General features: G+C 40.8%; 1 protein-coding gene and 1 pseudogene across 2 annotated transcripts; both read left to right on the forward strand.

Moving 5' to 3' along the window:
- Positions 1-23919, forward strand: part of LOC125078132 (olfactory receptor 52B4-like) — a 123722-nt pseudogene that overhangs the window by 73848 nt on the left and 25955 nt on the right.
- Positions 6015-19593, forward strand: LOC125078129 (E3 ubiquitin-protein ligase TRIM22-like). 2 transcript variants are annotated; one of them, XM_047690225.1, is made up of 8 exons: positions 6015-6203; positions 11022-11488; positions 12059-12157; positions 12781-13011; positions 15878-15900; positions 17109-17209; positions 17499-17525; positions 17778-19593. In XM_047690225.1, the coding sequence occupies exons 2-8, from the start codon at positions 11333-11335 to the stop codon at positions 18434-18436; spliced, it is 1296 nt and encodes a 431-aa protein (XP_047546181.1). In that variant the 5' UTR covers positions 6015-6203; positions 11022-11332; the 3' UTR covers positions 18437-19593. The 2 variants fall into 2 exon arrangements, with proteins under 2 accessions (XP_047546181.1, XP_047546182.1); XM_047690226.1 differs by lacking the exon at positions 6015-6203 and adding an exon at positions 6244-6495.

Genomic DNA, 23919 nt, shown 5'->3' on the forward strand with positions numbered 1-23919 from the left:
TGATTTCAAGAATACATATTAGCTTAATGTATTCTTACATTAAGAATGTAAGTTCTCACATTCTTGTTCTGTGTTAAGATCCTTGGTACTCTTGTTTTGTGTTAAGAAATAAAATAACTGGGTTAAAGAATTACAATTTTCTTTAAATTTTAGCTAATGTTTTTGTATAGCTGCCTAGTCTTTTTTTTTTTTTTTTAATTTTTCTGCAGTAATTCTATTTCATTGAAATCGAATTTCGATTTGGGCAGTTTGCCCAGCTTTAAAAGGTTATTATTCACAGTGATACAGTAAGAGATGTATGATCATGGGATTTCTTAATAATGGTGTAGGAAAGTATTTTGCTTGCGTGATCAGCTTTCCTTTTGCAGTGACTTGGAAGTTCTCAGGAAGGTAGAGAAAAATCTTGCTGTCCTCCTTCAGTGAGATTGGAGGTGTGTTATCACTACAATAGATGTTCATTTGGGGCTTGTTCATAAAAGACATCCCTATGTCTTTGAGCATTTTTATTCTCAACTCTTCTTTAATTATATTTAGAGCTAGGAGAAAAAAAGTGGGCTGTCTGGTTAAACAATATCCGCTCTCACTCCTGCTTGTCCCCAGAACCATATGGGCCTCATCTTTGGATGACCTTTGATGACGCAAAGGATTCCAAGGTAAATATTTCTACAATCTGTGTGTGTGCACACACAGCTCCCCTATATCTCAGGACTCATCCATGGAAACTGGAGGAAATTGATCTTATAAATTTTCCCTTTGACCTCTGCCTTCCTGCTACCCCATCGCTACAATGAATAATTTGAGGAATATAAAAATGTCCTCTAGAAGTAGCAGAAAATGTGATAGGATTGTAATAATGAAAGTGTGCAAAATTATTAAATTAGATGTGTCCAAAGTACATGAGGCAGTGCTCCTTTTGATAGTTCAGCATCTGGGTCACTTCTGTAGTTAGGGATAGCAGATGATATCCCTGTCTGCCCTGTTTCAGGAGGGAGAGGGAAATGAGGAGACTCCATGATCTTAAAGCCAGAGGGATCTAGGAAAGCCAATCCATTTGCTTCTTGTACTTGTAAATATACAGTGTGTTTGTGATCCTATTGAGAAATTCCCAGTACTCCCTTCACCTGTGTAAAGCAGGCTTGATGACAGGGTCCCTGCCCAGTTCTGCAACCTCTCCTCTCTTCACTTGTCTTTCTTGAGTCCCATGCCCAGTTCTCTCAAAAAACCAATAGGTTTCTGAATACTCACGCTTCTGCCTAGGCCTTGTCTGCCACCTGGAAACAAAGCTCAGCCGAGGATGCAAAACCAAAGGAAAACTTGCACCCTAGAGAAGAATTTCCAAAATTGTCTACATTTTTAAAAAATAAAAGATAACTGTAACTTCACATACATTTGTAAGAAATAATACAGAGACATGCCTTGGACACTTTCCTCAATTTCCCTCATTTTTCAGATCCTTGGCACCACTGTCGAGACTATTCCAGTTCTACTTTTGATACACACACACCTTTATAAGCAGACTTATTTTCAGGTTTTTAACAGCTTTGAGATACCTTGCTATATAAAAGTTGTAAATATTTAAGGTATACAACTTGATGGTTGAATACATGTTTATGTTGTGAAATGATCATCATAATCAGGCTAATAAACATATGCATCACCTCTACATGGCTATCACTCTGTGTGTGTGTGTGTGTGTGTGTGTGTCTCCCCATTTCCTTCTCCGCCCAGCCCGGACCACCACCATTCTAATATCTACTTCCTAGTGTAACTGTTGCAGATCCTGCATATAAGTGAGATCATGTGGTATTTCTCTATATCACAGGTGGACTTTTATTATAATTCTGGTGTTGCCACATACTGGCCCTTATCAAATAAACTAAATTTTATGAGATATGCTTTCTCGTTTAAAAACAAAACAATGAAAATCACTTGATGAGTTATGGTTAAAATTAAGTAACAGAATATTTTAAATAATTGTTATTATTTCCTAACATATGAGCAGTGATTTAGAATGATGTCTGTTAGTTTTCGCATTCCCTTTACCTGTGACTTGGAAATAAATTATTTAAAAAACACATATTAGTTTACTTTCAAAATTATTGCCTGCTTTGTCTTTTTTTAAAACAGAAATTCTTTTCTTTTTTTTTTAGATTTTTATTTATTTATTTGACAGAGATCACAAGTAGGCAGAGAGAGAGGAGGAAGCAGGCTCCCCACTGAATAGAGAGCCGATGCAGGGCTCGATCCCAGGACCTTGGGATCATGACCCAAGCTGAAGGCAGAGGCTTTAACCCACTGAGCCACCCAGGCGCCCCTGCCTTTGCTTTGTCATAACTAATAGAATAACTTGCTTACATAATTACAGATTTTTTAAAGAATTTCATCTGATTGCAAAATAAATATTTTAGCATTATAAGAGTTTTTTCTTATTGCCTTCATAGCTGCTCAGTCTTATTTCATAATTATAATAGCCTCTTCAACTGAATATACTAATGAAAAGTTAATATCCTCCCCTGTTTCTGCAGTAGTTCTTTTTCTCTAGAAATCTCCTTCTGTTTGCCTGGCTTTAATCAATTATTGTTCATGACTATATGGGAAGAGTCCAGAGTACTTTGTGGGATTTCTCAACAATGTCCTAGACCAAACTTCGATGTGTCTTGATTTGCCTCATTCTTCTCAGTGAGCTGATGGACTCTGATATTCCTCAAGAATGAATAAAAGCAGGTTCTCCCTTCCTTTCTTCCAGAATTTGTTCTGCAGTGGTTCCTCATGCAGGCTTGGATGAAATCTGTCGACTCCTTGAAAAAGCAAACTGATCATCCCTTCTGAGTGAATACTGCAAATTGATTTACTGGTTTTTAGAATTAATGCATATTTTATGTCATAACAAACTGCCAGATGTTTTTCAAAGTGGTTGTCCCTTTTTTCATTATCAGAGGTCAGAAAGGAGAAAGGATGATATGCTATGTGGTGGTGAAGGCAGAGATGTACAGTAGACTGGACTTTGGGATAGTCTATTTTTGCTCTGTAAATCTTGCTGACAATTAGAGAGAAATGCAGGGCTCCAAGTGTGTGTATATTTATGGGGTGTGAACAGGGGTAGGGTAAGTGAGTTGATTGCTAGGACCAAAAAGATGAGTTCCGAAGACTTCTTCCTTTCTCATGCCTCCTAAAAATCCCATATCCATCCTTTTATTCCTTTTGAATCTCTGATTTGACCTCACATCCTGGCCCCGAACACCTAAGCTTTCCCTCCAGACTTCATGTGAGAAGTTTGTGTGAGGGCAAGAGCTTCTGAAATGTGAAGAAAGAGATTTTTGGCAGTATGGGGTGTAAAAGCTGACTTTTTAATCAGGATCTCTTCTCTTCAGCTCTCCAGAACTCCCTTACTTCTAAAACTCAAATCCCAGTACCTGTTACGCATTTCTGAGTAAGTTGAGATAGGGCAGCTTTGGGCTATAAAACCTGGGCTCAATCTGTAATTTGAAAATTACGCTTGCATAGAGGACCTGATGATTTCGAGCTTGTCTGAGAAGAGATAACAAAAAATTCATCTGGAAAATGTGGGAGGGACTCAGAGACCCGAGAGAAGATGAGCGGGTAGAAGGGTAGGAGGGTAGGAGGATGGCTCTGGAGGATGTCCTGGGGACCACCTGTGAGACATGAGATTCAGGTGGGAGAAATCAGTGAAGAAATCAAAGCTTGCTGGTACAAGGAAACATGGGCTTGTGGTTGGAAACCTGAATGAACCTTACTTCTTCTCCTACCATCCAAAGTCTGTCTCTGGAGCTCAGCGCATTGCTGTGATCCACATTCCAGTTTACTATGCTCTTGGGGATCAGGGGATAAAAAGTCCTCCTTAGGGCTTTGTGTCCCCTTCCATTTCCTATATCTCCTGCTGGGAAAGAATCTAAATGAAAGCTCTCCCACTTTGGGCCCATGAATTTTAACTGTTTTCAGTCTGAAAAACAAAACCAAACCAAACACAGGCCACAGGAAGTAATGTGGTTCAGTTGCGCTGGTACAGAATGAGTAAACAACAGGAATTGAGATAAGTATCTGAGTAAACCTTAAAAACAAAACAGAGAAGACAGGAAAAATTGTTAACATTCTGCACAGGAATTGATATCAGGATTCATACCAGAATTCACATGCACTACAGCAATTATGTTGGCTGCAAGAGTAACAGTGGAACAGAACCATGATTATTGTTAGCATGTTCAATGCAATTAAAATATTAGAGCTGTATAACTGCATGTTTTCTATGCAAATATCATTCCTTACTATGCAGCCATCAAAAGCAAAACAAAACAAAACACCCCGAAATCTTGCCATTTGTGACGACATGAATGGAACTAGAGGGTATTATGCTAAGTGAAATAAGTCAGTCAGGTAAAGACAAGTATCATATGATCTCACTGACATGAGGAATTCGAGAAACAAGACAGAGGATCATAGGGGAAGGGAAGGAAAAATGAAATAAGATGAAAACAGAGAGGGAGACAAACCATAAGAGACTCTTAATCTCAGGAAGCAAACTGAGGTTTGCTGGAAGGGACTGGGGTGGGAGGGATGGGGAGGTTATGTGCTATGGTGAGTGCTGTGAATTGTGAAAGACTGATGAACCACAGACCTGTACCCCTGAAATGAATAATACATTATATGTTAATAAAAAGAAAAATCATTCCCTGTGTTCAGAACCTTGTAATAGAGCTGAGACAAAAAGGAACAACATAGAAAATTTCCCTTCCTGTCTTCATAAAACTTACTGTTGTTTGGGTGTGGGGCTGCAGGAAGAAGGATACTTGATGATAGGATCATAAGACAAAGGTGATTTAAAAATGCCAGCTCTCAGAATGTAATTTGTCCAAAATTTAGATGATTATGATTACACTTGAAAAGCATCACAATTTTATTCATTATTATGAAAAACTTACTTCAGTATGGCTCAGTGATTATGCTTGCATGATTTTCAGTTCCTGCTTCATAGCTATAAGTGATTCAAAAGGAGTTTCTAAGCCTTGATTACCTTACCTTTCTGTGGGTTACAAACAATACCAAAATATCTGTGCTTTAATTTTCCAAGCATTGGTTTCTCAGTTGCCCTACGGGGTCTCATGTTGGCTCATGTGTGAAGTTTGCTGTGCTCTGCCATTCTGCCAGTCAGGGTCCATGGTAGAGCTTCCACCATCATGCAATTCCCTATCTAGAACATGTCATCAGAACAAGATAGATAATGGCACAAAAGTGTGTGTAAGAAATACAAGATGTTTCAGTCACAAAAGTATGTGCAGGAAATACAAGTTGTTCCAGTCCTGTCTCTGACTGAAATTAAAAAGGGCAAACTTTTCCCAAAGGAAGTAAAGAAAGAAAAATTATGGAGGAGTGTTACTCAGTAAAAGATTATGCTTGAATACTACCATGTATTAACCTCCATGATCTCACCTGCCTCCTAGCTGTTGGGTAACAAGGCACTGACTTGGGTTCTACTATGGTTAATTTCTGCAAGCCTTCCTTTCCAGACCTGTCGGCATAAGAAATAGAAACTGGTAGTTAACTGGTGTACTTCTAAGATTCAATGACATTTTAGAAAAATTTTCTCCATAGGCTCACACTGAAGAAACTTTTAAATTTGATTTTTACTATTCACAATGATGCCTGCTGATAGTCACTATGTCTGCCCATATTTACAGAGCTTTATGACTGATTATTTTTCCCCTCGCAGTCTGCATTGCAAGAGTTCAGGCACCAAGCCTTTCCAGATCATTATTTTATCTTTTGTGGCTTGACTGGGGCTTGAATATAGCGTAAGCTCAACAAATAATTATAGGATTGAATTGAAATGCTGAGTATTCAGGCTGTATCATTGTACTTCTCATTTTTTCTTACTCAAATATTCATGCTGGAGTAAGCTGGGGTAGGAGGAAGAATGTAGTGACTGAGTGCCTGGCTGGTGCAGGTCCTAGAACACACCCTTTCCCGACACCCTATATGGTGTCTTCTCGTTGCTCTTGTTTTTTAAGTTTCCATTCTGCTTCTTTTCTTTCGTTTCCCCTTCTCAGATTTTAAGTTTCATTTCTACCCAGTTCCTGTAGGGAAACTCCCTTGTTTTCAGTTACCAGTTTTCTGGCTTGGTGAGTGAATCTTGCCCATACCTGCTTCTGATCTCCACAGAGCCAAGACTTCTCCACTTCAGCCTAAAGGTCTGTGGGGCAGTTTGTGAAGGCAAAGGGCAGGAAGTTTGGGAGGAACAGACTGAATGTATTTGGATGGACTTGTGGTTCTGAAGCTGCTCTTAAAGCAGAGAGCCTGCTTGTATGTCTTCTGCAGAAGAGAGATAATATTGAGTCTGGGGATGGCATGACAGCTGGAAAAGGAAGACTTAAGAACACTGAGACCCTTGTTTGCTTCTTGGAGGGATCATCATTATTTCTCAGGCTGAATTACACTCATCTTCTTTCTATTCTGAGGTTTTGACTTTTCTACCTTGCTAAGGTGAGCCAGAGTAACTTTTTTTTCAGAAATAGAAAAAAACTATTTTTCTTTTCCTCCAGTGAAGTGTGTGAGATGGGGCCCTGTTTTCCCTCTTCATAAAAGCCCAAGCTCCGGGGTGCCTGGGTGGCTCAGTGGGTTAAAGTCTCTGCCTTAGGCTCAGGTCATGGTCTCAGGGTCCTGGGATCGAGCCCCGCATCGGGCTCTCTGCTCAGCAGGGAGCCTGCTTCCCCTGTCTCTCTGCCTGCCTCTATGTCTACTTGTGATTTCCCTCTCTATCAAATAAATAAATAAAATCTTAAAAAGAAAAAAAAAAAAAAAAGCCCAAGCTCCTCTAGAGAGCCAGTAGAGACAAGAGTCCTTATCTGGACTTGTGGGAAGGAAAGGGATCTTAGGGCTTGTGCCAAGGAGAAGACACTCTTGTAACTCCTCCTATTACTCTTCTTATACTGATAATTTCTGAAAAGTTGTCCAGAACTTTCCTGATGAATCACCAGACTTTTGGTCAGCCTGATGAGAGAGGCTGGATGATCAGACTGCTGTCCAACTCTGCGGCTCCCCCACAATCACTTGTCTCTCTGGGGCTTCAGACACAGGGAATTTGTTCTCTTCTGAGTGAACAAAGCTTACTCTCACCTCTGCAGCACCCCACGACACTCTGGTGTCCACTCCTGATTTAGAACTTGTCCTCCATCATCTTGGACATACTTTTCCATTGCTAAACTCCTTTTCCATTGCTAAACTCCTTACTCCATTTTCTCTGCACAGAGCTAAGGAAAGAAGTCGGTAGTTTCTCAGAAAGAACTCCATCTTAATCTTACGTCTGAACACCTTGTATCGTATCTCTGTGTTACATAATATTTTGATGTGTACTTTCCTTTCTTCTCCCTTTTCAAAAGTCATTGGTCTGTCTCTTACATCTAGACAAGTTTCATATCTGGTGCATATTAATTGTTTACTCAGGAGGCTAGTACAGTGTCTAATGGATGGGAGAAAATGGGCTTTAAATTTTTAAAATACTTTTGATTAAATTCACAAGAGCAAAAGCATATAACTGTGATGAAAAAAATTGTATTAACACCTACTGAACAGTCAGGAAATATTAAGCATCTATAAAGGATTATAATCTGGGTGAGTGGAGAGAAAGTAAACAAATAACCAAAATAATGATGCAGTACAAGAAAAGACAAAAACAAAGAAACAATAGCATTAAAAGACAAAAAGACCCATCACAGGGCTCAGTATTTATGGTGTACCCTGGTAAAGTGCTTTGCAGGTTTTTTTTTTTTAATTATTATTATGTTCATTTAGCCAACATACAGTACATCATGAAATTTTGATGTAGAGTTCAATGATTCACTAGTCACAGATAAAACCCGTGCAGGCTTTGCAATTTACAATAGTTTTCAGACTAGGTCTCAATGTGGGAAAGTGATTTTCAGCTGAGTTTTCAAGGAATGATGGATTTAAGATGGGATTTTTGCCCAGAGTGATCAAGGAACACATAAGGCAGCCAGTGTGGGTGGGGGAGGAGTAGGAGCTGGGCTGAGGGGATAACACAACAGAAGGGGATGTATAATGTGGACCAAAGTTGACCATGATGAAGAGTTACTCAACACTGAACAACAGGCATTTGACTGGAGAAATAGTAAGATTAATGGATGCTTAAAAAAAAAATCATTCTTGCTGGTGGTGTGAACAGTGATGAAAGCAGATTGTATGAGATGAATGGACAGTATCAGGGAAACTGGTGGGGGACCTTTTCCTGGAATTCAGGCAAAAGACTCAGTTGGATGAGATCTAATTTGAGCAGACAGGGATGAACCTACCATACCTTATGGAACTCTAAAAGAATGATCTGTAGGTCATTGGATTCTATTTCTACATTTGAAGAAGGGAGTACTCTTATTTCTCAAGGAATTTATATAAGGGATAAATAGGTCTAAGTGATTTGTAAATTGCAAACTGATTATAAAATTGTAGTTGATGAAATTACCTCCTGATTGTTGGCCCTTGCTGTGTCTGTAGGTATCTCTGGGGATTGAATTTGAGGACATGGAAAGGCTCTGGGTGGAACAGTTGCATTGGGAGTAAATTCTTCTGGACCATTAAAGAACTGCTAATAGAAAGAAAAGATGAAAAGCTGATGAGAAAGGTCTAAGCACGTACAGAGGGATGAGGAAGATTCTAACTTTATATATTCATGACGCTTTGTGTTCCTGTGTATGATGCACTTGTTCTAGGTATTGAGGCTCCGTCAGTGCACAAAACCATGCCTGATGTATGCATGGATTGCTTTTTTAGGTGGAAGAGGCAGACATTTAAAGATGCTATGTATTACATAGCAAAATAAGAGAAATATAGCAAATGTACAGCAAGCAATAGTATCAGCAGTTTTGCTATAGAGAAGTCAAAGCAGGTCCTGATAAGAGGGCTGAAGAAGAGATTGATTGAAACAAGAGTGAGTCAGGCTGAGATGGGAGAGTGGTTCCCTTCAGAGGGACAAGGAAGTGCAAAGTTTCTCTGAGGCCGCAGTGGCTTTTGTACTTTTGAACTTTAAGAAACTGGAAAGGCAGAATAGAATGAAGCTCAATAGCAGTATCCTAGGTGAAAGAATTCAGTCTCAAAAGATCACGTTATAATTCTACTTATACAAATTGACCAGAAAAGGCAAATCTATAAAAACATATGATCAATGGTTCCCCAAGGCTCAGGTTCAGAATGGAGTTGATGGCTAATGGCATTCAGTTGGTTTTCAAGTGTTCTGAAATTGGACTGTGGGGAAAGTTATACAGTTCCCTAAGTTTGCTAGAATCATTGTATTGTCCTCTTAAAAGGAATGCATTTGATATAAACATAACTTGATAAAGTTTTTATTTTATTTATTTATTTTTTTGGTTGGTGAATATAACTAAAAAAATTTTTTTTTATAAATATATAATGTATTATTAGCCCCAGGGGTATAGGCCTGTGAATCACCAGGTTTACACAGTTCACAGCACTCACTATAGCACATACCTTCCCCAATGTCCAAAAACCGCACCCCCCTCCCCCGCAACCCTCAGTTGGTTTTGTGAGATTAAGAGTCTCTTATGGTTTGTCTCCCTCCCAATCCCATCTTGTTTCATTTATTCCCTTCCTACCCCGCAAACCCCCCAGTTGCATCTCCACTTCCTCATATCAGGGAGATCATATGATAATTGTTTTTCTCCGATTGATGATAAAGTTGTTTTTAAAAGGTGAGTCATGCCAAACCATAAGAGACTCTACCTCACAAAGCAAACTGAGGATTGCAGGGGGGTGGAAGGGTAGGGATAAGGTGGCTGGGTTATGGACATTGGAGAGGGTTTGGGCTATTCTGAGTGCTGTGAAGTGTGTAAACCTGATGATTCACAGACCTGTACCCCTGGGGCAAATAATACATTATATGTTAATTAAAAAAAAAAAAAAGGTGAGTCATGCAAATATCCGGGGTAGGATCACCCACACCAGAGAAGAGCAGTGCAAAACCCAGGGGCCATAATTGATGAGGGAGCAGGAGGCTGGCTGAAGACAAAGCAAAAGCTGGCACCTTGCACCCATTTCCACCCGCTTCCCCTCGGTAATGTATGTGACATTCCTCAGGCACCCCTGACTGCCATAAACGAGAACAAATAGTAACTTGCAGAGAATCACCACATCCTGCAAGAGAAGGTATCCCTTGGTTTACAAATGTCCTAGAGATCTACAGACAAAGAAGTTACCTTATCAATAGCACAATTTCAGAGGCAAATAACTCTGCTCCTCAAGCCCTAAATAAAGTTCAATTCTTCTAAACCCAAATCTTCACTAACAAAGATGCTTGATAGCAGAAATGTGATGGCTTGCCAAAAGACAACATTGCTCAAGCCACAAGGCCTCCGGTATCCGGCACCTTGTAGGCCCTCTTTAGCATATGAAAGCTCCGTTGAAACCTCCCTTCCCCTCACCGTTCCCCCAACCACAAGGTACATAAACCTGCCTCTCTCACAACCCTGGGCAGCAGCTCTTCCTAGCCCATGGGTCCTGTCCCCGTGCTTTAATAAACCACCATTTTGCACCAAAGATGTCTCAAGAATTCTTTCTTGGTCATCGGCTCTGGACCTCAGCCCACTGAACCTCACCTAGGTTCTAGAACTTCATCATAGTGGGTTTAGTATATTTAACCAGAGGATGTGTTTGGGGGTGGGGGAAAAAAAGAGAAAAAAATTGATGGGTTGCACAAGATTCTTGGTAGGAAGGGCTTCAATGCCAGTAGAAGAGAAACTAGCAAGCTTGCCCCTGGTGGGGGAAAGTTGTCATGTAACATTAATGAGAGGAAAGTGTTTGCAATTATTACTAAGAGCCCTTTTCATTCTGATATGACCTATTCCTCTTGTTTGTTTTCTTTCCTTTATTGTATATTCCTTTATTGTATATTATATTTGTCCATTCTGAATCTCTACATAATCAGTATCCTTTCTATTTCTGCCTTTCTTATCATGCTCCTTTCAACATTCCCTGCCCTGCAGGAATCTGTGAGCAAGGCACTCCACTCTCAGACAAGAAGAACGAGGGGAGCACTGCAATGGACTTTCCAGCACAGATGAACATACAGAAGGAAGGAGTGACCTGCCCCATCTGCCTGGATCTCTGACTAGTGCCCCTGAGTCTGGACTGTGGCCACAGCTTCTGCCAAGCTTGCATCACTGCAAAGAGTAAGGATTTCAGGGGTCCACCAAGGGGGGGAAAGCAACTGCCCAGTGTGCCAGTGCAAATACCAGTTTGGAATCTCCGACTCTAATCAGCCCTGGCCAACATAGTGAAGAAAGTCAAAGAGAACATGAGCCCATGGCAGAAAAAGCTCTGTGAGCACCATGGAGAAAAACTCCTGATCTTCTGTAAGGAGGATGGGAAATTCATTTGCCAGCACTGTGCCCAGTCTGTGGAGCACCATGGTCATCAAATATTCTTCATGGAGAAGGTGGCCAAGGACTGTCGGTAGGCCCAAAGGAGAAAGTAGATGGTGGAGAAAATTACCCTCAAGTGAATCCTTCACTTTTTTAAAATTATTTTCTTCCTTTGTCACTCGAGAACTGAGCTCTGCGATCTCTTCCATATCCTTGTTTAGCTTTTGAGATTTAAATAAATTTTTGTGCACTCTACATTTGATCAGAAATAAGTCTAGGCTACAACAGAGAAGTTGGATGAGTGGCGAAAATGCTCCCCAAGATAAATTCTGATTTCCTCTTGAGCAGAAGGGTTTCTGGAGAAACATGGTTTGGTTGGGTGAGGGGAACCTGTCAATGAGATTGAAGGACGTTCCTTGCTGCAGGATCAATTCTTCCTCTCGGAGAGAGAGATTAAGGTTACTCTTGATCAGGCGGTGGTAGCTTGCATCATCCAGGGATGCAGAGTATATTAACCTCTTCAGATTTTTGTCTACATCCTGGATTCTAATCACCAGTTTCATTTCTGTAACCTCCTCTCTTCTGAGATGAGTCTGATCTCTTCCCTCTATCCAGGTGCTAAGAAAGCTCATGGCTTAACTCTGGTGATTTTTTTCTCACAGGAAAAGCTCCAGGCAGCTCTGAAGAAGCTGAGGAAGGAGCAGCAGAAAATGGAAGAGTTGGAAGCTAACATCAGAGAGGAGAAAGCTTCCTGGAAGGCAGGAAGAGATATTTCCTGAGGGAGTACTGAGACAGAAAACTGGCAGCACCTCAGTCCAGTCACAAGGAGGCCCCTTCCTCTTTGTTACCTCAAATTAATGAGTTTGGGGGCTTCTCATTTGGTCCTCATTTCACTCCTTTCCTGTTGAGGGTTGGGTGCCAGAGAGGATACATATCACAAGTGAAACTAAATATTTGGAGGTGAAGACATGGAGGAAAGCAATGTAAAAACGACTCATGAACCTCATGTCTGAGGCACGAATACTTCCAGAAAACACTCCAAGGAAAGCCCAGTGTTCCCTATTTAGGAACTGTGGGTGGAAAGGGTTCCTAGGCAGTGTGGCATGATTACCCAGGACAGGTGTCTGCAATCCCAGCTTCATCCAGGTGTCGTTTTGTGTCTCGAGGTGGGCTTCATTAAAGCAGACTTTAATATATTCCTTTGGGAGAAACTCAGGAGAAAATAGTGGGGAAATGGTTTTCTCAGTAGTTGTTCTCTGACTGTTCCCTTCTCTTTGAGAAGTCCCTGAAGAAAATAGTTCTTGTCTTGGCACCCAGGCCCAGACAATGTAGGCTCTTGGCCAGACAGACTGACTGCCTCTTTCTCTTCTCATCCCCAAAGAATCATATGCAGACTGAGAGACAAAGGATTCTGAAAGGGTTTAATGACATGAGAGCCATCCTGGACAGCGAGGAGAAGAGGGTGCTGCAAAAGCTGGAGGAAGATGAAGTGAATGTGCTGGATAACTTGGTAGTGGCCAGAGACCAGCTGGCCCAGCAGAAGCAGTGCTTAAGGGAGCTCATCTCAGATATTGAACATCAGATGTGGGGGTCATCAGTAGACACAGTGCAGGTAAGGCTTGGGTTGGAGCTCCCACATGATGAGATTCAGGGTAAATAGAGAGACAATGTTTTCTTCTCTGCTGGGTCCCCAAACTTGCTTCCTCATGGTGACATTCAAGGCTCTTGGGCTCCTCAGTACACCTGTGTCATTTCAAGAGTCATAGGGATAATTCAAAGTATGAATGACAAAGGGAATTGCCATTGTTTGTAATTTATGAAAGGCAGTGCAAAAAATTTGGAGATAAATTCGTTTTTTTTTTAAGATTTTATTTATTTATTTGACAGACAGAGATCACAAGTAGGCAGAGAGGCAGGCAGAGAGAGAGAGAAGAGGAAGCAGGCTCCCTGCAGAGCAGACAGCCTGATATGGGGCTCGATCCCAGGACCCTGGGACCACGACCTGAGCTGAAGGCAGAGGCTTTAACCCACTGAGCCACCCAGGCGCCCCTGGAAATAAATTCTTTATAAGCTCCCATTATCTGTCTTCCTGCATTTGCAAGGCATCTCTTCACTAAGTTTAATCAAATACCACAAATCTTTGTTTATGTTTGATTTTCTTGTTGTTGTTGAGTCCAGACTGTGCAAAACCTGTAGTTTTGATTTGCATTTCCAAGTGTAGACCAATAATGAACATCTTTCCATGTGGTTTATTGGAGATTTGTATATCTTCTTTGGAGAAATATCTATTCAAATTCTTTCCCCATTTTTCCAATTGGGTTGTTTGCTTTTTATTGTTGAGTTGTAGAAGTTTGTTGTATGTTTTCTATACTAATACCTTATCAGATATATGATTTGCAAATATCTTATCCCTTTTTGTACATTGTCTCTTCACTGTTTTCCTGGTGTCCTTTGATGCACAGAAATTTTTAACTTTGGTGTGGTCCAACTTAGTTATTTTTCTTTTATTCCCTGTGCTTTTCTTCCTATCATAGCCAAGAAATCATTATATATCCAATATTGTGAAGATTTTTCTTTTTCTTTTCTTCGAACAGTGTTATACTTTCAGATCTTAAGTTTAGATCTTTAATTGCTCTTACATCATACTTTATATGTGGTATTAGTCATCCATGTTTAATATTATTGTAACTGTTGTATTATATTGAGCCTTTTTGGGGAGATATAATTTGGTAAAAAGGGTGAGGAGATGGCAGTGAAGGGATGGGCTGTATGGGACATCTGTCCAATCTTAATTCAATTAATTCATTTTTTTTCTTGGTAACAACCTCTTGAATTACCCATTAAGGAACCATCCTCATCCTCAGTCCATGGAGTTGGTTAGGGTTTATAAAATTGGTAGCATCGGGGATGTATGTGTCTCTCAATTCTAGGTAAATCAGAATATGAGATTCCCATATGCCCACCAATGATGAAGTACTTATTTTAAGATAGGGACCTGACGCAATTTAGGTCAATGATTTTTATGCCTTAGAATTTTACTATCATGACTAGAAAGAGAAGTTCCCTTTTTCAGCAAGTAATATATCAGAGATTATCATTAAAGCAGGATATTCAAGTTGATTCCATACAGAGTCTAAAAAGAAAGCCAATATTGCAGATGGAAAATAGAATTTGAGAAGAACAGATTCTGATGACAAGATTTTCATTTAAAAACCTAGCTATGACTAAAGTTATACCTGCCCCATAATTTATTCTTCTTTCTTTCTTTTTTTTCCATTTTATTTTATTTTATTTCTTTTTAGTGTTGCAGCATTCATTGTTTATGCATCACACCCAGTGCTCCATGCAATACGATTCTTCTTTCTTTTAAATTTAAACCAGTTTTAGTCATATACAATAACAAAAAAGCCTAATACAGAGAATAAAACTTTATCTGAAGATGTAGAGCCAACTAATGGTCAAGACTTTGTTGGTATAAATGGGTTAGGCTGGAGAGAGGGAAACCAAATATATTGGTACATTTCTATTCAACAAATTAGGCAAATAATGACTATGCTGGGAATAAAAAAGATAGCTAAAAGATTTTGAGGATATAAGCTGGACTGGCTTAATACAATATTGGAGTTCAGAGTAGAATATTATAGTTTCTAAAGCAGTGACTGAGTAGATATTGGTATCATTTTGGACAGTGGGATGTAAATAGTTGGGAAATAGTAACCTACATTTTAGACTCCCTCAGGTTCTGGTTCCTGTGGCTTATTTCATGCTTAAAAACTGGAGAGAGTAACTGTAGGCAGTATAGAGGACATATATAGAATGAGTAGAGGGAAGCCAGAGAAACACTTGTTTGAAGTTCTTGATTACTTGTACCTGCAGTGAAAGAAAGTATACTTTTGGAGAACTATTATTATTAATTCCTCATCTTTGACGCTCTAGAGCCTGGAATGATGTCTGGCTAATATGGGTTTCACCTTTATTTCTCTCTAGAATACATAAGAGCATGATGAATTAATGAGGTCTCCTCATGAATGTATTTTTTGTAATGTTAAAGTCTCATCTACTTGTTAAATATATCACATCTCCAAGTACTAGAAATCATCTATCTAACATCCTTACATGAGCCCTTGGGATGGTTGATCTCAGTCTTATCTCTATATTTTGTCCTCCATACTCTGATAATCTATTTATTCACCTCATACCAAGGAGCTTTAGGGGGTCTAAGGTGGAGAAAACTTTTTAATTTAGGAGATCTTATAACTCTTGGAGGGTTGCCAGACAAAATACAGGATGTATAATTAAATTTTAATTTCAGATAAATAATAAGTTGTTTTCTTGTAGTAGAAGGCTATTCTGGTATCCTAAATATTGCAAGAGGTGTACTTAAACTAAAGTATCTTAAATTAAATTTTAATCAGCCATTTTTATTTTCTAAATTTGAAAATCCTATACATGAGTCATGTTTTCTCTTTTCTCCCCAGGATATGATGAATGTCATGAAAAGGTATGTGTGGGAGACCAGGTATGGTCCTTTTTTTTTTTTAATGTGAGGGCAGAATTATAGCCATGAGAGTTCTCTTGGGATCAATCAGAATTAAAAAAAAAAAAAAAAAGTCACCGAGCTGGGGAATTTGGGAATTATATCATTACAAATTTTTGATCACGGATGAAGATTTTCAGTGGAATTGGGGTGGTAGGAGGTCACAGAGCTAGGGCCAACAAGATCATGATTTCACTCATTCTGGTCAAACCTGTCTCTGCTGCAGTTTGTTTCCATATTTCATGGGTGCCTATCTTATTTCAGAGAAGACCCTATCCTCCCTCTGCCAAGCCCGCTAATTTCCACAAGGACAGCCCCTCTGCATTTATTTTCTTCCTGATATTAGAAGAAACAAGGTCTTTCTAGTGGTTTTATTTGCACTTCCAAAAAAAAAGTCTCTAGTCTTGGGGAACAGTAGCTTCATCCTGATGCCAATAATTAATCTCTTCTTGCTTACATACATTAGCATCTTGTAGAAAATACGGTCTTCTGTCTAACGTTGCCTACCCACTTGGCAGCATCATGGTCTTCCTAAACACATGAAATTCAGACCACTATTCATTTGGTTGTCATAAATTCTTTTTTTCCAGATGTGTGTAATGTTTCCCCAGAGAATATAACCTTAAATATTATTATCTGGACATCTGTACTGGGATAAAAGGCTTTGGAGACCCTTCACACTTTTAATACAGGAGCTCCATACTTAATAACCTAAATCCTTCCGTAGCCAAGCTCTGGAGCTTCTTACTGATCACATGCCTGGGAACTCACATCTCTGGCCTGTCCCTGGTAGAACCACTACATGGCAATGACTTCTTCATATATCAAATAATTTTTTTTAAGAGGTATCAATACCTCTTAAGGGCACCATTATTTCATCCAACTTTATTATGAAAAGATAGAGTATGTGGTTAATTTTTCCATTTTAGGAGGAAGAACATGAGTTTCTTTGAGGTGAAGACCCTCTGAAGATCACACAGAGGGTTAATGGAAAGGTAGACATGAGCATATTCCTTCTGGTTGCAGCATCAGGGATCGCCCCAACCCCCCTTCCCCAGGATCTCCAGTGGAGAAGATTTAAGTGCATCAGTGGAGCAAAAAGTAAGGGAAACAGTGGTCTTGCCGAGATTTAAGGTCAGAAGTATGGGGTGATCAATTTTTGTCTTCTCTAGGAGTGAGAGGTGGACCCTGAAGAAGCCAAATATTGTTCCCAAGAAACTGAAGAGTACATTCCGAATTCCAGATCTGAGCGGGATGCTGCAAGTGTTTAGAGGTAAGGGGAATCAGAGGAAGGTTGTAGGTGTGGAATTCTTGTAGTATCAAGCAAAATAAGGCAAAATAAGGGGGAGGATGTTTCTAGGTGAGAGAAGATAGAGGCCTGACAAGGAGAGCTAGATCTCTTATGCTGAAAGACCTAAGGCGGAATGGGCAAGGTGTCTGGTTCATTCACCAGTTCATAGCCTCATAGAGCTCCCCTCCCTACCCTCATCCTAGTGAGAAGATAGGTATCAGTGTTTACTCCTTTGTTTCTAACAACATCATTGCAACTTTTGTCATTTCAGAGCTGACAGAGGTCCAACGCTACTGGGGTAAGAAGGAGTTAACAGGTTCTTCAAATCACCATATTATGATCCCTTTTTAGACATTGTGGGTACTATCAGGTCCTGTGATCTTAGCCTCATGTATTCCTCCCCAAACATACAACAGTTCGTAAGTGTTCTACTCATCTCTGACCCACCACATAAGTTCCCCCACAGTCCATTCCTGATAACCTACCTCACAATGTCACAAGACACACTTACTCCGTATCCATCACCTGACCCTCTCATTTTTTCCTACAGTGGACGTGCTGCTGAAGCCAGTCAATGCTATTTCGAATATTGCCATTTCTGCTGATAAAAGACAAATGACAACTGTGCACAACTTCTCTCTTAAAAGTGTATTTCTATGTGATTTCTCTGCTTTTGATGTCTTGGGCTACCAACATTTTTCCTCAGGGAAGTATTACTGGGAAGTAGATGTGTCTGAAAAGATTGCCTGGATCCTTGGGGTGTACAGTAAAGCAAGAAACCTCAAGAGAAAAGAGAGCTCTGGGTTTGTTTTTGATCCAAATGTAAATCATCCAGATGTTTATTCCAGATACAAACCTCAGTTTGGCTACTGGGTTATTGGGTTACAGAATGAATCTGAGTATAAGGTTTTTGAGGAGTCTTCCACCTCTGATCCCAAGATATTGACTCTTTTCATACCTGTTCCTCCCTGTCGTATTGGGGTTTTCCTTGACTATGAAGCACGTATTGTCTCATTTTTCAATGTCACAAACCATGGGTCACTCATCTACAGGTTTTCTAATTGTCAGTTTTCTCATACTGCTTATCCATATTTCAATCCTTGGAATTGTCAACACCCATCACCTTGTGCCCACCGAGTTCCTAAACTTTCTCAGTCCCTCACCCACTTCTGTGTAGCACCCCTTGTCCTGGGGTTCATCTACAACTGAGCTCATCTGCACCATTCTGAACATGTCTTCCTTCTTTTCTCCATCTTTCATTTTAGAATGTATTTGAGATAGTCTTCTAGGACTGCTGTCACAAAATACCACAGAATGGGTGGCTCAAACAACAGAAATTTCTTGTCTCACAGTTCTGGAGGCTGGAAGTCTAAGACCAAGGTGTCAGCAGAGTTGGTTTTATCTGAAGGCTGTGGGGAAGAATCTATTCCTTGCCTTGTAGACAGCTATATTCTCATCTACCCACTGGGCATTTCTATGTGCCTAAATCTCTCTTTTTCTAAGGACACCCAGTCAGATTGGAAAAGGACACACCCTAATCACATCATTTTAATGTAGTCACCCCTATAAGACCCTATTTCCAGAGGGTCACATTCTCAAGTATTGGAGGTTAGGATTGTAACACATGAATTTGGGTGGAACACAAGTCAACTCACAGTCTTTTAGACATCCCTACCATGCAGTGAAAGCTTGAGGTTTTCCTTCCTAATATTTTGTCTTCATTAGGGGAGAATGCTTTATTTTTCCTTATTAGTTTTTGCTTAGTATTAGGAGAGAATGCTTATTTGCAAAGGGAACACATCTAATCCCTTTTATAGAAAGAGCAGTATTGCTGTACCTCCTCTGATATCTCCTTTCCTCATTCCCTCTGTTGTTTAGGGATTTAACAAAGGAAAAATTATAAATTCTATCCAAGTGCATAGGGCATAGAACAGTATATAGGAATCTGTCACTAGGTAATGAATCCTTCAGAGTGTGTTGCTTTACCAATAACACCCCTTTATGTATCACAGAGTTAAAGCAGAAGTGCATAAGTAAAATATATACTAAGAGTAGATTTTTGGTACTCAGAGTTTCTAAGGTCAAATCTTGTCTCTTATAAGCTGTGTAAAGTTGAACAAGTCACTTAGCACCTCTTGGTCTCATTTTCCTAAAAAAAAAAAAAAAAATTGATGTTAAAGATTGTACCTATTTCATAGGGTCACATTGAGAAATCAAATTTTATTAGAGGTGAAGCACTTACCTAAGAGTCTTATATGTAAGAAAAAATATCTGTTCTTGCTGGAAAATATAAGCTGTATCAATGAGAATTTTTTTTTTTTGTGGTTTGGGTTTGGTCTTGCTTTAATAAATGATAATTGACTCTATTGAAGTCTCATTTCTCAGGTCCCCAAATCCCATGCAGACAGTATGAGTTTTCATGATGTGTCCTCTAGAGAGGGTCAGGGCTAGGCTCATCTGTGCTTATGAGAGACAGCCTTCTGGTGCTCAGTCTTCTTCCTCGTGGTGCAAACATGAATATGTCAGTGCATTTACCACCCTCTTCACCTTTCACCTGCTTCTCTGCCTTCTCTCCCTTCTTCTTTCCCTTTCCCTTCCTCCTTCTCCTTATCCATTGTCACCCCCTTTCTCCTCTCCCCTTTCCCGTTACCTCCTTTTACCCTACTCCTCCCTCTTCTACTCATTCTCCTTCTCCCCCTACCCCTTCTCCATCTTCTCCTCCTCTCCTTCATTAGAGAATATGAATGAACGATAGAACTACCTAGAAGAGTGAAAACACAGATTGTTCTTTGAGAAGCATGCTTTATAAATTAGGACAGGCTAGGCCACTATACAAAATTTGAATCAAGATTTGAAGGACATGACAGAAAGATGAGAGTCTTGGCCATGCTGGATGAAAATGAATATGTTTGGCATGGGAGCAATGTATATATCTGTACATGTCTATCTATGTGTGTGTGCATATATACATATGGGTTTATATACATAGAATCATTTGTATAAATACATGTACATATATTAACATTATCCTGGTTAGTCCTAACAAATATCCTAAGAGGGAGAAATTTACATCAGGAAATTAAAAGAATTTATAAGCTGAAAAAAAAAGGAGTTTATAAACCATTAAAATTTTCACCTATGGTCCAACGGCTAGTGAGTAGGAGAGGCAGAATTAGAACCAGTTGTGTGTTACTCAAGCACCTGTGGCTCTCCTGTGCAGCACACCACAGAGAAGGCAGCAGTCTGACTCCCAGGGTATGGGGAAGAAGGGAGAGCCAGGAAATGTTACCTGCAGGGGAAGCCCGGTGCAGCTTAGGGAAAACCGGAGGGGCCATGAAATGCAATTTGATATGCTCAGTGCATCTAGCCTAAGTGAGACAGAAGTAGGTCATGACCATAGGCAATATTATGGTGAGCTTCTTCATAGTCAGCATGTTACTGCAGATGACAGGAAGACAGTATCCCCGCCCTTTGTGTAGATGGTGAACATTGGCATTGGAGGTCCTAAGGCGGGACTCTGAAAACAGATCAAATTTTGTATCATGATGATATAGCTCCTTTGCGGCCCTTATCAAATTAACCAAGTTCTATGGGATTCAATTTCTCCTGTATAAAATAAATAAAAATAATAAAACTTACCAGATGGGGATGTTGTGGGATTTAAATACTAGGATATTTGCAATAATCTGCTGTTTTCTAGTACATAAACATTTCCCCAGAGTCATGCCAATTTGTGCTTTTTATTGGTTTCTTTTCTGACTTGAAATAAGTGATATTAGGAAAGCACATTCATTCATTCTAAAATCATTAACTTTGCTCTATTTCAAGCAATAGAATAATTTGAGTAACAAAACACAGTCTTTCAAATTTCCTTCTATCCAGTTTTAAAGTAAATATTAGAGTATTGTAAAAATAACTTCATTCTCCTCATCTCCTATAATCATAATAAGCCCCTTCAACTTAACCTATTAGGTAAAAATGTATTCATATTCTCCTGATTGGCAACAAACTAACACAAATTCACTGACGGGCTTAACTTTTAGGTTTAAAAGAATGCACAGTACTCTGTCACAGTTTCTGTGGATCAGCAGTCTGGGCACAGTTTTCTGGGTTCTCTCCTTTAGTGTCTCCCTGGGATGTGTACAAGGTGCTTCCTGAGATACAGGCGAGAGCAGGGAAGGGCCTAGATCTAAAGTAACTTGTGATTTTGGAGCATTCAGTTCCTTGCACTTGCAAGACTGAGACCCTCAGCTTGTACAGAGGGTCCAAACTTCCATAGGAAACTCATAATGTGGCTGTTACTTCTTCAAGGCCAGAAGGAGAAAGACAGCACCTCTGGGGAGAGAGCCTTAGATAACGTCACCTACCCGCTGTAGTGACAGCCCATCACCTTTGCCACATTCCACTGACCACAAGGAATTCACAAATTCTGCCCTCTCTCTAGGGGAAGGGATTGCACAAAGTCATGAACACCAGGGGTCTCTTCAGCCAGAGGGGTTTGAAGACAGCTAGGGAAACTGTCTCCCAGTCACTGCCCAGGGCCCTCTGCCATGTGGGGACAGCCCATGGGTGTCCAGGAGCTGAATGACTGAACACAGACCCCAGGCCCTGACAGGCACTCTGCAGGGGAGGCAGATGCTGATACTTCCTTTGGGATCCATTCACCGAGCCACCCTACAGAGATGTTAGAGCCTTAATTAGATCCTCTCTGGAGGCAGGGAATGTTGCTGCAGTTTGTAAGCATGAGAGGCACTGTGTGGCTGCCTGAGTGCAACCCTGTCCTTGAGAGGGCATTAGCGGCTCTGACAGCAGCTGCTGGAACAGCAGAACACCAGCAGCAGCCAGTGCTCCCCGGCATGGCCAGCAAAGCATAGGGGAAGCTTGGGCTCAGCTCACATCAGTCTGCCCGCTCTGTGCCACCTGCTTTCCAGTCCCGACCTATGTCCCAATCCTGAGGGCCACCCCTGTGACTCATCCAGGGACCAGGCCTTCCTGTGGTCCGCACGGTGGTGGGAGGGCCTTGCCACTTTGCCCGCATGTTTCTGCTTTTAGATATCACCAAGACTAGGTGTTCAGTGGATGGCCCACTGTCCCTAGGAAGGACCAGATCCTCTTTGCCAAGGTTAGAACTCAATAGGAAGATTAAAGAGAATTGTATTTTTTAGGTATTTTATAGAGCCATGCACTGGTTACTGTGATCCCCGGCAGCAAAATGAAGGAAAAACAGATAATAGTCTCTGATTTGGGGTCAGAAGCCACCACCATTTAAATAAAGTAAACTATTCAGGACACTTGTGAAAGATGGAAGGTAAGGAGGACTTTATTCCAAGGGGGCTACTATAATGGGGTGCTGTAGTTGGGGAGAGAGATTAGCCCAACTCTGAATGCAATAAGGGAAAGTGAGGATTTATAGCCAAGGAGCAGGATCAGATGTTAGTAGATGGAAAATTACTAACGTTACTAAGAAAATCACTAAAAGGGTACATATTGCTGAAATGACCAACAGAATTTTTGTAGGAAGGCAGGCCAGGGTGATAAGATGTTGAAGGGTGTTCAGACCAGGGGTAGGAATTTCTAGAAAACGCAGCAGGATTCTAGACACACAGAGAAGGACACTGGAAGCCTGAAAGTCAGGGCCCAGCTGAGAAGAGAGTTCAGAGGCTCCTGACTGAGTTCGATCAAGGAGAGATTTGTCACCACCCAAGACTTTGCCCAAGCCTCACAATGGGCAGGTGTCTCTGGCCCCTGCAGCCTTATATTGTGATGTCCCCCACGCTGAATGTATTACTGGTAGGATAAATTGTCTGTGCACATCTTTGCTAATCCTTTGCACCCAAGCCACCATAGGGACGTTTTTGTGGGATATGTGGAGGACTGCAAACCTCCCTGATTTGGGGGCTATAGCAAATGGCCTGGCTTTTTCATTGGGCCTCTAGAGAGCTTTAGGCTGGCATATAAAACAAGCCTCCCCATGGAGATGGGGCATTTAGAGAAAAACCTGCTCTGCTCCTAAGTTTTTATGATTCATATGGATGCTCAGCAGAGAGGACCCCACACTTGTCCAAGGGAGCGATCAGTGAGCAGACCCTGATTGTCAACTAAATGTGGAGACTAAAGTGTCCTCCACCCCAGAGCCAACAGGTATGTGTCCAATCTTCTGAATTCAGGTGAGGATGGCCTTTGAAAATCTAGACACCGTCTTACATCAGTCCTACCCACGCAGACTGCTGGGGGACAAGAAGATGCTGAAAGAGTGCAAAAAGCCTGTCCCATCCCACCTCTCAGACTACATCACTGCCCAAGGACAGATTCCCCAGACCAAGGGGTGGAGTATATTGTTGGCAGGTAGAATGCCCTGAACCACATCAAACCTCATGGCTCTTCAGAGGTCTCATCCGGTCCTGCCTATACTTGACACTTTCATTCCATGTGTCCTGGCCATTCCATGATTTCCACTGACTCAAGCGCCTCTCTCCGGACCCTACAATGTCACATTTGTTTCCTGTTGTCTCTGATAATGGCCCTGGGTTTGCAGCCCAAGCTACAAATCATGGACCTAATCATGGGACGTGTAATGGACTCTTCATGCTTCATGCCACACTCAAGCCACAGGGGAAACTGAGGATTTTCATGGACAGTTAATGGATGGGATTTTGCAGCTGATGGTAAGAGATAAGACACCCCCAGCCTGG

Source organism: Lutra lutra, chromosome 10 (assembly GCF_902655055.1).
Source record: "Lutra lutra chromosome 10, mLutLut1.2, whole genome shotgun sequence".
In the NCBI taxonomy this organism is placed as follows: domain Eukaryota; kingdom Metazoa; phylum Chordata; class Mammalia; order Carnivora; family Mustelidae; genus Lutra; species Lutra lutra.

Bases quoted from the DNA above. Each gene is read 5' to 3' on its own strand.
- LOC125078129 (XM_047690225.1), top strand. From the start codon at position 11,333: ATGAGCCCATGGCAGAAAAAGCTCTGTGAGCACCATGGAGAAAAACTC. The intron at 12,158-12,780 runs GCAGGAAGAGAT...TCATCCCCAAAG, and splicing joins AGGAGAAAGCTTCCTGGAAG to AATCATATGCAGACTGAGAG. The intron at 15,901-17,108 runs GTATGTGTGGGA...TGTCTTCTCTAG, and splicing joins ATGATGAATGTCATGAAAAG to GAGTGAGAGGTGGACCCTGA.